Genomic DNA, 14,141 nt, shown 5'->3' on the forward strand with positions numbered 1-14,141 from the left:
GGTGTTACTGCATCTCAAGTTGAGACTGAAGACAGTTGTCACTGTTTTCTTCGCATCAACGGAAACTATCAGCTTCAAGTACCAATTTGTGACCAACTGAAGTACAAATTGAAGAACAATAATGTAAGACAATTGAGGACAGTCTCTGGAGTACAGAATTGTTTCCCTCAGTCTGTGTTATTTAATGCAGATTTGAGCTCCATTTAGAATTTAATTTTTCCCATCTGCTGTGTTTTATAGAAAAGTAATAATTTTTAAAGTTTTGAGTTTAGTTGGTGCGGTGTCTACTTTTTAAATAATAAACCCTGACTGTTTGTGACTGACTCTGTGATCTGCTCTATGTCGTCAAGTATGTCTTCAGGCTGGGATAGTTGTGCTAGTTTAAGGTTTTTCGGCAGCCACATCACTTGGGAAGTCCCTTGGAATTGGGTGACTGAGTCCCCAAGGCTCTGCCGAGAACATCAAACATCTGCGTCAGAGTTTCCACAAGGTTTGCAAGCTGCAACTGGCGGCTTTTAGCCAGGAAGTTCACCCTGTGCTCTCGCCTCCTTCCAGGAGCTGCTTTCCCTGGATCATCCTCACAGGATGCCTTATGCAGAAGGTCACTAAAACTCGAGTCTCTTCATTTGAACTGGGATTTCACCAGGAGTCCAAGGCAGAGTGTGTGTACAGCTGGTTCCAGCTTACTCCTCACTGCAGTGATGGGGGTGCTACCCACGGCACACGGTCAGGGGAACAACCCTCTGCCCCTTTCCCCAGTGCTTTCTGGGGTTTTCCAGCAGCAGCTGAGATCCTTGCGCAGGAGGAAACTTTTACTGTGGCAGGAGGAAATGTGGAAAATCAGGTACTACTTTATGTCAGTACTGGTGGAGTTAGCTATTTTGAGGTCCTTTCTGCCAGATATAAATAGTGGGGAATACTGTTGCATTGGGTTACATCCAGTACTTGCATCCACACGGGTGCAGACTTTCCTACCCTGTAGGTCTTGAATCATACCAAATCTAATCATCCCACTCCTTGAGATGATTTCTGCATCTATCATTTTGTTGTTGTTGTTTGGTTGCCAACAGCCACAAAGATACTTTCTTTTGGTGCATGTTACAAAACTGAGAAAGCTTGCTAGGTGACCTGGAAGCAGGAACTGACAGTTTCCCTTGAAAGTTACAGATGGCACCAAAACTGCTTAGGACTAAAATGTATTCTTTCTCTCTCTCTCTGCCCCACCCCACCCCCAGTTATCTGGGAAAATTTTGAAGCCATGCTTTCCTGAGGGCATGTCAGTTTGCTTATTGAGTATGATATGCGAAAGAATCTTCTACATATTTATTTTTCTTAAACATTGTTGTCTTTGCTAAAGGCGTGAGACAGACTTCTTTCTGAGTGTCTGTGGGCCCATCCAGGAAGATCCTCACCCAAGTCTGGGTGTTGAAGAGAGAGCAATCATTGTGGTGTTACCAGTGCTAACAATTACCGTGACATTGTCACTCAACAAGAGGGTCAGTTGAGGTGTCAGTCTGAGTTGCAGACGGGCAGTGCAGTTTGGATTAAACGTGATCCTTTGGCCCTTGGGATGTTGAGCACAGTGCACAAGGCCACAGGGGCAGTGTATGGACATGTGCGCACTTCAGGCAGGCAGCATCCTCAGGCAGTTTGGTGGCTGGTTTCTGACAACCCACAGAGATCATACAAGCTAGCTTTGGTTTTGTTTTCACCAGAAGCTAAATAGCTAAATCTGGACATACCAGGACAGGGAAAGCAAAAGGTTTTACTGCAACTTCCATGCCTGCTGCAGATTAAGTGGTATCAGTTTACTAAGAATTTTTAGCACGGGTAGAGCATCCAACAGTGTTCTTGTAAATGTCTGAACAATTCTCAAAAGCTGAAATAATTCACAAATACCTGGCAGTATACATTTCAGTCTGAGCTCTTTGGCTGACAAAGCTATCACAAACTGAAAGGTCCTGTAATGGAAGAAGTTTCATCAGCTGTAGCTACAAGCTTTGTGAATGGTGTCACCTAAGGTAGAGGTGCAGGATGTGGCAATGGCAACTGCAGCCCCAGACAAAGTGTGCTATAAATGGTGATACATTCCACAGGTCTTATAAGAAAGAAAAAATGTACTTCCTACTCAAACTAGTGCCTCTTGCTTAAAGGCTCCAAATTCAGTATTTGCAAAGTTTGTGATTACTCTGAGTAGGTTAAATGTTAGAGCCATTTAAGAATGATGTTTTCATCCTGGTTTTGTGAAGAATGTAGGCTTACATGATCGTGCTGTCCAATGGTTTCAGGCAAATGTGGGAGATGGTAGGAAGCATCACAGGTGATTATCTTCCTAGAAATTTTGTGACAGCCTAAGATGGGATACCAGAGGAAGGTCCAAACTGGTGGCCTTGCTTGGTAGTAAGTGACTGGCAGTTTAACACAGTGCGAGATTACAGAGAGTGCCCTGTACATGCACATGGCCCCAAGCATGGCTGTCTCCTGCTGGCTGTGTGGCTACACGACTGTTGCTGAGGGCAGAGCTCATTGCAGTACAGTGAGTGATGAGGGGACAAAAAAATATAACACTTCAGTGAGCCCCATTTCATAAGATGCTCTGTTTGCAGAACTACTTTCAAAGATTTCCTCTGGCTGTGATGTGATCCTTGGACTCTGGTATTGTGCTGGTGGGTGCTCAGGCTACAGACACTGTATGTGACAGTCATGACATTTCCTGCTCTGCAGGTACAGACTTCAATGTAACTGTTGCCAGGAAGGTCTGCTTGGTTACAGTGGTGCCGTCCCAAACAGCATATAACCAGGATCAAAACCATAATCGTTATGGCTCACACAAGATCTAGTCTTGCCTCATTAGGGGCTCATCTTTTGTGCTTCGGTGTCTGGTTTACAGTTATGTGGCTCTGGGTGCTTGAAAGAATCAGCAGCAACATCAGGGATAATTTATGATTAGAAAGGTTTTCTTTGATCAATGTGATGAGACAAGATGGTGCTGTATTCAGTCCTACCAAAGAATATGCCTTACAGAGCTTGTGGCTGTTCCATCTCCAGAGAGCAGTGGAAATGCTGTGCTTCATTAATATGGAGAAAAGATTTTCATAATTGCACTATTTGCTTGCCAGAGAAGACCTGAAATCTTGCATTAGTACAGAGTAAGAGTAAAATAAAAATAAGAAGTCTGAGTAAGACTCCAGTTCTGCAGCTTTAAATACATAAAAGTGAAATGTCAAAGAATTGTACGCTTTTCTCCTTAGTCATTCAGTGAAAGGTGGAGTAAAGTCTGTGGCGCCTTTAAAATGATTCATTATTTCCATAGAAGCCAATTCATGTTTATCCTTCAAATCACTCTGTGGACATTAAAATAATGGAGAATTATATTTGCTTTTAATTTTGTTTCCAGACAGCTTGGCCTGAACATTCATGATGTGACTTGGAAACTGTATCAGATTGTGATTTATTGTTGCTCATAATTGTGTGAAGATTGAAGATATGCTGGATGCTGTTTTCCTCCTTTCTTTCCTCTCGTCTCCTCCATTCTTTTACTTACAGAGTGTTCTTGAGTGTAATGTGGTAGAAAGCCAGTATCTCTGCCTTCAGTGCTTTTCCTTGTACAAGCCACAGCAAATGAAGACTTCATTTTTTCCTTAACATAAGGCTGTGTGAAATGACTTGTAGTTTGTTTGATAACTTTTTCTAAATTTTTTTTTAAATTTTTTTTTATTGTGCTTAAGTTTTGACTGGCTTTGTATTGTCATGTTAACCGTCCTTTCTTGAAGGGTGGAGAGAGAGTGGTATTTTTTTAAACTGGATGAGTTTGGTTTTGTGAGAATCCTATGCAAAACACCAATGGGGAGGGGAAAGACTTTTATTTGTAGCAAGGCATCTATTTATGTGTAAGGATGTCAAATCTGCTTCACAGGCGGATCAACTCTTCGTTAACCAGGAACAATCCGTAAACTAAATTTATCTATCAGGTCTTATGGATAAAGGAATTTGTTATTCCTGTTCTCCTGAACTCATTTTTCCTACACAGTTTTATCTGCTTTTCCCCCCTAGTGAGGTAAAAGGTATTCTTAGATTTTATGCATAATATAATTTAATAGAACACAATTGGGATTTTGGGAAATGTAATATGGAAGCCTACAGAAGGCTATGCAGATTTTGAAAGTTGTTTTTCTAGCCATGCTACAGATTCAAAACCAAACTACTCAAATTTTAAAATTTTAAGTGATCATCAGCATTTACCAGAATACTGTTTTCATATTGCACTTAAGAGTGTTCCTTGAAGACAGGTTTCCTGCCCTGACAGAAACCGTGTGACGGTACGAGACGCTACTTATGATTTGGTCCTGCGGATGCAAGCAGTATGTGCACTTCTTGTTATGTGAAAGTTTTCTTGCAGATTCCCAGTAAGCCCTCACCTGTGTGAACTTAGGTGATTGCACAGTTGGTGCTATGAACTGTACAGGTCTGTCCCCAGTCTCTAGTGCATCCTACTGTGATCTGGCCATCTTATTTTTCATATGAGTTCTTTAGGGGAAAACCCTTTATTTTATTTCTGTACATAAAAAGAAACCCCAAAACATACAGCAAGTGCATTTGGCCCCAGTTAAGAATTCCAGGTGGTACCTCAGCCTAAAACACCCACCTGGATGGCAATTTAAAACGAAAGGGGGGGTGGGGGGTGGGGGTGGGGAGAGAAAATGAAAGAAAGAAAGAGCAAAAACAGCTGGGTTTCAGCATTGTAAGGAATTTATTTTGCTCCTTACCTTGGTTATCAATGAGCATGTTTAGTTGATCTGGTTTTGCTTTTGTTTCCATCCTGTTTGCTTTCCCATTCTCATACCCTAAAGCATTTCAGTTTTAGCACTGCATAACATCATTTAAATCAGAGCTAGAATGAAGTCACAAAGTGAACAGTAAGCCAGTCTTCTCCAAAATTCATGGGAGGAAACTGCATTCACAATTATTAGCATAAATTGGTAAATGAATACTGACCAGTGTGAAATTAAGTTCACTTTAGCTTAGCTTTTCAGGTATTTTGTGGGTTTTTTGGTTTATCAAGTTAGTTGTTTGTTAGTGTTGATTGCAAACATGATTTTCATGCCTCTATTCCCAAGTATCTGTCTGCCGTTTGAGTTTCAATGAGTAAAGTGGTTTGGAAAGAATCCAGATCAGTTCATGCAAAGGCTATGCACATTAGTAGAAAACTACACAAAGTCTGAGCATGGATTTTGTATGCACTTTTACTCTAAAAAAGTCTGTGAGGGTATATGTGTGCACATGTGTGTAGATGCGTATGTGCAATTACCGCAATCTAAAATTTTCAGCAATTTATTGTCCTGCATAAATCTTTACATTGTTTCACATTATCACATATATTTTATTAAAATTCCAGGTTTCCTTGTCCTTTAGGGAAACACATTTTAGTTTAATTTCCCAGTAATGGTTTGCAAATCACACACAGTTCTCTACTGTTTTGCAGTAAAGAATCTAAAAAATAAAATATTTAAAATGTTTTCATACATTCAATTTGTAGCTGTTTTTAGAAAAAATACATTCAATACCTGTAGTTTTAGCTAGTCAGACGAGTCTGGATAAGTACCCTAAATTCATCTGGACATAGATGAAATATTCAAACTGCTCAAAAAAGAAACTCTTTTCCTGTATCCAAGTTCTGTGCAATTAAATTGCAACATATAAACTGTACTGATTTATGATGTGGTGTCAATGTTCTGAAACTGATGGATTAGAGCAATGTTTACCTTCTTCTGCTTCTTTCCTGGAGAGGAATTTAAGCTTGGTCTGTTTTCCCTTCTCTCTTATTCTAAGGATTCTAAGCATTATGGGTAGTTCAAAGAATACTGTAACTATGAAACATATATATATATATGTGCGTGTGTGTGTCATTTAAGGCAGCTCACTACAATATAGTAATGTCTTTGAAATACTGTGTAAAGTGTTTTCACTTTGAAGTATTGTGCAATGCGTTAGGTCGTGTTGCACAAATTGGTAACTCTTGATGTTTTATGGTGACCCTGGCTGGGCCGTGCTGGCAGGATATATGTTTTGTTTCAGCCCTGGTGTGGGATGTTCAACATGCACCTCCTTACAGGCGTGGAGCTGACCTCTCTGGGTGTGCTTTGTGTGGGCTGGGTGGATGATTGCATGGGTTTTGTGTGAGGTGTCATTTGAAAGTGTCAGATCTGCAAGTAGTGCCCTTTTGGTCAAAAATGCAAAAGGTCCTGCCACCTTGCTGTGTAAAGAGCTCATTGTGCAGAGGAGGAGGTGGTATCGTATGTGCTATTGCCAAGCTCTGAAGCCTTTCCCAGGTGCAAGGGACATTTCCAAACAGAGAAACACTTCTTTTCTACTGATTTGTTCTGGTGGGGCATGGGCTGCAGCATGTTACTGTGTGTTACGGGTTTAAGGACCTAACTTGATCTGAGTGTTCTTCACAGTGAGGTGCAGGCACAGCTCAGGAGGGAGGACACACACGGTGTGTGGTGTCCCTCTTCCTTGGCCATATGTCCTCAGCACCAGCTCCTGGTATAGCTCAGCACAGCCTGGCATTTGAGTTGGACAAATCTGCTGGGTCCCAGAGTCAAGGCAGGGGTCACCAAGACATGACAAGGCCTCCCCACATGTCAGAGACCATGTGGTACAAATTCACCGTTGAGAGGAGAAGGGCTCTCCTTCTCCCCACTTGGTACTAATCACGGAGAACAATGCTGGCTGCTTTGCAAAATACTGTTACTGCTGTACAAAATCTGGGCCCCTGCTTATGGCCCGCTGAGTCAGACTTGTTTACTTCAATGAAGTATTAATCTCTGTCTCTGACGGGCAGTCAACAACTCCAGGCTCCAGGCTTAATAGAATTTCAAACTGTAGATTGTGCAGTTTTACTGAAAATACGAGGCTTCTATCACACTTTGGATGATGTATTCTCCCTCACTCCCCTTTGGTCTGTTTTTCAGGGCTGAGGTTAAGATAGATAATTAATTCCTCCCATCCCAAGCCTTGTCTTTTAATTTAAGAATTTTCTTTAGCATATGCCAGAATCTTCTACACGCACTCCTGAGAGGTTAAGCAATGAAAGAGCCATTAAATTAACTTCAGCTATTATTTTTTTTTCAGTAGGATGAAATAGCACTTCAGTATATCAAGCAGTTTCTGGTTTATTTTATTTCATGTCATGACAAAGAAAAGAAGTGTGGGAAGAAGAGGATGTTTTTCTGGTGAGAGGATGGTGAGTGAGTAGGCCTGTCTTCTGGTCCTGCAGCTTACCTCTGTGTCAGCAAGAACATGAGGAGTGGATCAGTGGAATGAAACAGCTGTTGCCAAGGGCCTGATGTCCACACTATGAATTCCGGAAAATAGTGGGGAGAGGTTTAGGTATACTTAGCTAATACATCACTTTCCTCAGAAATACTTTGCTATTTCCTGTGAAACCTTTTGTGAGAATGAAGCAGTGTAAAGCTCTGCTATGCTGTTCTTTGATGTGTTGTGAGGTCCTTAAATGCTATCACTGGGGAGTCACTTCGACCACCCTTTTGCTAAGCAGCCTGCCTAGTTCTCCGTGCTATGTACTTGCTGCTCCAAGAAACCTTTTGCTCTTTTCACAGGCATAACTTCCCATTTGAAAAACACTGTATGTTAGTTTTTTCTAAGAAATACATGATAACAAATTAGTACAAGGTCTCCTGGGATGTTCTCTGGCAAACTGCACATACACCTGCTGAAAAGTCCCAAACAGTAGCAGCAGGATTGAGCTCATGTGTCAGAAACACAGCAAGGAAAAATGATCGGTCTTGGAGTGTCTTGAATTAATGATTCCATGCAGAATTTATGATGATTTATAGTGCACCAGCTAATGAGGCTGGAACCTCACTGCTGCCTTGAAAGTTCATATGCCTCTTGCATTTCTAGCTGGTGTACTTCTGTGTGCATCCAGTGTCACTGTTCTTCTCATAGATTTTAAAGACCTTCAGTCTTTTGCAATTGTATCATATATCTGTCAATTCATAGACTTGACAACTTTCCTGCTTCTGGCAGTAGAATTTCTTTTGGTGCCAACATATTGCCTTACTGGGTTTTGGGACAGATGGTAGCTGGAGCTGCTGAATGTCAGGAAGTTCTGGAGAAACTCAAAGATGCGTTTATGGGTCAACCCTTTTGTGCATGCGCTGGAAGCCCGGTGCTACAGCTGTGTTAGATTACCTGTGCGTGTGATGGATGGACTACACATATGAAGACAGTTGCCTGGGCCACAGTTGTTTTGCAGTGCGTCATTTACAGATGAATTATATACATGTGCTGGGGCAGGGTGTGTAAGATTTGTCAGTGATATGAGCTGCTCCTTAGTATTATTCCTGCTTTTGTATCACTTTAGATGATAATTCTTCCTAAATGATATATGTAAAGTAGGCATATATCTCAAACCCAAGACAAAGTAAGGACTGTCTGAATTGGTCATACAAGTCTGTACTGTAACTGTTCTCATCACTTCTGTCTAAATATAATAAGGACTGGTAAATACATTCTTTACTCCATTTCAATTTTGGTATAGCTACCCGATACACAGTTGCTTGGAGAAGGCTGTTGTTGCCACTGTACTGGAATGCTATATTTTAATACTGTGGAGGTATTTTTAAGATCTCAGTATATGCGTGGGATGCATTTCATTCATCTAAGCATAAGCATTGAACATCAGTTGTTCTAGATGCCTCTGTAGTTAGTAGAAAGGTATCTGTCAGGAGACACTCCTCCCATCCTAAGTTATATCTCCAAAATCATTTGTGCAAATAACCCCTAGCTAATGACTATGTCTCTGTAGGGAGCCTGAGCAATTCATTCAAGTGGGTTAAGTCCGATGCAGATGGTGAAAGCTGTGAAACCAGATATGATGAAATTCCAGACTCTTTGTGGACTGTGAGCATTATGCCTGATGATCAATATATTCAGCATGGTTCTCCTTATTTAAATAATTATTTCATGTTATTTTTCCACTGTGGGTAACTGCTTTAACAAAAGTTATGGAGAGTTCACCACAGCTTTAGATACTGCTCAGCAGGTTGATCACTTCTATTGTCTTACATCTATTATTTTTGTCATCTTTAGTCTTCTGGTACCAGTATCACAGTGGATATTGCTGTCATGGGAGAAGCACATGGGCTCATTACAGACCTTCTAGCAGATCCGTCGCTGCCCCCCAACGTGTGTACTTCACTGAGAACAGTGAGCAACCTGCTTAATACGCAGTTAACTTTCCAGGCCATCCACAAGCCAAGGGTGAACCCTTTGGTGTCCTTCAGTGAGAACTACACCTGCTCCGACTCAGAGGAATGTCCGGAGAAAGGAGAGAAACTAGCTATTCCCAAGGTGAGTACTGGTCCCTGACTGTCATCTTGTAACTTGACTCTCCCTAAAGGGAAAACACAGGAGTAGTGGGAGGTGTCACTTTTTGCTTGTTTGCTTCAGGTTAACATCTTATGCACTAGCCATGCTCTACTATAAAAGGACAGCTAAGTAGGCTGTTGGTTTGATAGTAAGACAATTCCTGTGTATCATTCAATTCACGGCCAGGTTAACTTTGCTTTAGGAATCTTTAGAAAATTATATTTAACACAGGTTAGCTCACATAGATGGTGTACATATTTCCTTGCAGGTGTTGGCTGGAGCTTAAGAGAAAAGAAATGATAGGGAGCAGAGCAAACAAAAGCCTTTCAGCATCCAGACTTACAAGTCTGCCCCATTACTTCTCACCCAGATATTCCCCTTCCCACTCAAAAAATTGAGCCTCTGCATGTAGGGTGACTACTCAATGAGCAGTGGGGAATTAATATGAGGGACCTTTCTGCCCACTTTGAAGACTGGAGTTGGAAATTCTCTATGAATTTCAGTCTCTTCCTTCCTTCCTTTAGCTATAGGTGTGAAACCTAGAGAAGTTAATTAAAAAGTCTCTGTTGATGACCTCCAGGTGCTTTGGATCAAGTTTGAAATGTTGTATACCAAACAAAAAAGATCATACACTTAGTGTGACAAATATTATGACCTTATGAGAATTAGTCTTGAGAAGAAAAAGAAGACTAAAAAAAAAAAAAAAGCAACCATATATTACTGCCTTGACAGATGGCTTTCTGAATGCTCAGGAATCCCACAATAAAAAAAAAAAACAAAACAAACTGTTAACCACCCACATTTAGTAAGTGAACAACTAGAAAGAACGCCAGCTTTGAAGTCATTTGAATTGTAGGTTTGTTGCTAATTAGCTGTCCTGCAAGGTTTACGTTTCACTTTTGAAACTAAACCAAAATACTTCTGTACTGCAGTTTTCTTTTTTAAAATCAAATATAGGGAGAATATGTCGCACAGGTGAATGCTTTTAACAGTTCAAATGGCACAGCCACCATTCCTTCCAGCATTTCCTGACATCTGAATTGCAACACCTGTGATTCTTTTTTTAATATATTTTAGTGGGTTGATAATTATTACCCTATTTGCCTGTGTAGCAGCTGTATATATGAAATGGCTGTTTAGATTTTTTTAAGCACATTTTCCAGTTTATTTTAGTGTACATGTCTGTAATGGCTGAACTCTGGGCTCTGAGGGGAAGAGTTAAATTGAAGAACACTGCCATCACATGAGCAAACACAGTGAACAGTTACCAGTTTGCTGCTGCATAATACCTAATGAGGAGAAGAGAAATGAAGGATGAATTAATGAGTTAATGCTACAGAGAACTAATTTGACTGAATTCACTGACCTACATGTATTACGGTTCATAAATCTAATAGTTTGTAGTCCTTTATTTAAATGTCTAAGTATAGGTTTAGGGTCTTTACCTTAAGCATATGACACTGAGCATTTTGGGTAAGGAGATAGTATGTTAACATATTTATCTGTAAGTCTGAGCTTCAGAACCAGAAGCATCTTCCATCTCATATCTCTTAACCCTCTGGCAAAGTCAGAGTTCTCCATCAGAGAGACATATTTATTTCAGTTCTTAACTATAAACACTTCATGAGAACTACAAGAGAAACATCTTACAAAATTATAGCACCTGCAACAGGAAATCTGGACCCACCAAGACTCTATCATCTTCCTTTATTATCTCTGCCTTCAAAAATTCAGAAAACACATGTGAGTCCTGTTACTGGAGAAAAGAAAGAGTCAGGTGAAAGAAAAATGCTGGGTAGTCAAGAAGAATCTGCTGTGAACAGTGATGCTTTCTCTAAGCTTTTCAGGAGACATCATATCCCAGAGCACAAAGGTTTTATTTCAGTGTCTGATCTTTGGATTGGGTAGATATAGCAGGGAAAAAAGTTGGAGCTCCCCTCCCTTACTTTTTTTTACTGCCTTCCTTGCCTTGAATCTCTGATTTTAAGCATTCATGACAGTTTAAATCACAGAGTAGCTGAGGCTGAAAGTACATCTGGAGATCTTCTAGTCCAGTCCAGAGATCATCTAGTCCAATCCCTCAGCTTAAGCAAGTTGACCCTGGAGCAGGTTTCTTTAGGCTCAGCCTAGAGCTGGTTGCTCAGGAGGATGTCCAGTTGGGTTTTGAGATCTCCATGGCTGTAGACTCCACAGCCTCTCTGGGCAGCTTCTCTCAGTGTTCAGTCATCCTCACAGTAAAAAATACTTTCTTACCTTTAAATGGAATTTCTTATATATCAGTTTGTGACCCATTGTGTCTTGTCCTGTCACTGGACATCACTGGAAAAAGCCTGGCTTCATCTTCTTTACACCCTCCCTTCAGGTATTTATATATATATGTACATAGGTAAGATCTCCCCTGAGCCATCCCTTCTCCAAACTGAGCAATATCAGCTATCTCAGCCTTTCCTTCTATGGCAGATGCTCTAATCCCTCTGTCACCTTTCTGGCCCTGATGACTTGTTTAAGTGCCTTTGGCCACATCATGTAAGACCAAAATTTTTAAAGAGCACAATGAACACTGGCTGACTCCAGTGAGAGCTGCAGGTGTTGAACATTTGTGACTATGTGGTTGTGGATATATACCTTTTTTTAACTTAAAATAGGGAGACTGGTCTAGACCCCCCAAGCATTTAAAGCATCAGCTGTGTTGATTTGAATAAAAGGTAGGCACCATAATACCTGGGAGAATGCAGATTTAAGATACCCCACTAGGTGTTGTCAGGCAGAATTAATCAAATGGAAAAGTTCTTCTGCATGTTTAAAGTTTTTTTTTAAGCCTGTATAACTCTAAGCAACTGATTTCTCTCTAGCGCTTACGGAGAAGTTTGCCTCCAGGACTGCTGAGGCGAGTGTCCTCAACTTGGACCACAACAACATCAGCCACAGGACTACCAACACTGGAGCCAGCTCCAGTAAGAAGGGATCGTAGTGCCAGCATCAAACCTCATGAATCATCTTCATCCAGGTTACAAATTACCTTCTCTCTCTTTTATGTCTCTTTGGACAAATTTCTTTGGTTCTGTGTGATGATGTCCCTCATTTAAAAATGCTGACTCCAAAGTGTGTTAGAACTACTTCCTTATGTTTCTCTACATCAGGTTGCCAAAGTAGTGGTATTCCAAATTTTTTAGTCAGATTATGCCAAAACTATTCCTATTATTGGGAAGCATTTTTTAAAAAAAATAATAATTATTGATGCTAGCAAAGTGCAGAATTGTACAATAAAATTGGAAACAAAGCAATTTCCTCCATGGATATTGTCCAGCCAAGAAAAAGTTCTAACAAGTAACCCAGCTGCTGAACGTCACTTTTAAGAACACATCTAATGATGTGGTCCTGTCATTAGATTGGTTCATAAAGCCTTTCTCCATCCTCTAGATACTAGCCTCCAGAACACAAACGCTGATTTTAAGTGGACCTTCCTAAAATACACATACAGACCATAGAGCACTGTACTTGCCCTGCATCCCCTGTACAAACTTAATTCCAGAATATAAGAAGGGCTTAGGGTTCCCTGAATGAACTCATGCAAATGCAATAGTAGCAGTAGATGGTAAATAAAAACAATTGAGTTAGGCAAGTCAAAACACAATTTAGTGAAGAGAAGAAAGTAGATTTGTTACCATTGGGGAAAAAAAACCCATGTATAATCTAGAAGTAAAATTACAAAGGAAGTGTACTGGGTTGACCCTGACTGGACATCTGGTGCCCACCACAGCTGCTCTAACATTGCCTCAGCTGGACAGGGGAGAAAACATATAATGAAAGGCTCATGGGTGAAGGTAAGGACAGGGAAAGTTCATTCACCAGTGACTGTCATGTACAAAACAGATTCAGCTTGGGGAAAATCAATTTAATTTATTACCAATCAAATCAGGGTAGGATAATAAATAATAAAACCAAATCATAAAAAAAACACCTTCCCCCCACCCCTCCACTCTTCCCGTGCTTAACTTCACTCCTGATTTTCTCTGCCTCCTCCCCCACAGCGGTGCAAGGGGATGGGGAATGGGGGTTGCCATCAGTTCATCACTCTTTCTGCCACTCCTTCCTCCTCAGGAGAAGGACTCCTCACATTCTTCCCCTGCTCCAGCGTGGGGTCCTTCCCACAGGAAACAGCCCTCCGTGAACCTCTCCAACACGAGTCCTTCCCATGGGCTACAGTTCTTCATGAACTGCTGCAGCATGGATCCCTTCCACAGGATGCAGTCCTTCAGGAACAGACTATTCCAGTGTGGGTCCCCTCTATACCCATTAACCTCTGTAGGCTGCGGGGGAACAGCCTGTCCCACCATGGTCTTCACCACAGGCCGCAGGGAAACCTCTATTTTGGTGCCTGGAGCACCTCCTGCCCTCCTCCTTCACTGACCTTAGTGTCTGCAGAGTCGTTGCTCTCACATACTCTTACTCCTCTCTTTGGATGCAATTGCTGTGAACTTTGTCCTTTCCTAAATACATTACCCCAGAGGCACTACCACCATCACTGATGGGCTCAGCCTTGGCCAGGAGTGGGTCTGCCTTGGAGCTGGCTGCCACTGGTTCTATCAGACATGGGGGAAGCTTCTAGCAGCTTCTCACAGAAGCCACACTTGTAGCCCCCCTGCTACCAAAACATTACCATGCAAACCTAATACAGGAAGATTTGCTAGTAGAACTGGAAAAGCAAAGCTGAAAATAAAATGGGCAGTGTAAAGTTTTCTTGC

General features: G+C 41.2%; 1 protein-coding gene across 1 annotated transcript in view; it reads left to right on the plus strand.

Annotated features, from left to right (window-relative positions):
* Positions 1-14,141, plus strand: part of PDE3A (phosphodiesterase 3A) — a 264,082-nt gene that overhangs the window by 201,767 nt on the left and 48,174 nt on the right. The window contains 2 exon segments of the mRNA XM_055808211.1: positions 9,118-9,378; positions 12,249-12,403. Coding sequence (XP_055664186.1) covers positions 9,118-9,378; positions 12,249-12,403 — 416 coding nt within the window.

This window comes from Falco peregrinus, chromosome 6, assembly GCF_023634155.1.
Source record: "Falco peregrinus isolate bFalPer1 chromosome 6, bFalPer1.pri, whole genome shotgun sequence".
Taxonomy (NCBI): domain Eukaryota; kingdom Metazoa; phylum Chordata; class Aves; order Falconiformes; family Falconidae; genus Falco; species Falco peregrinus.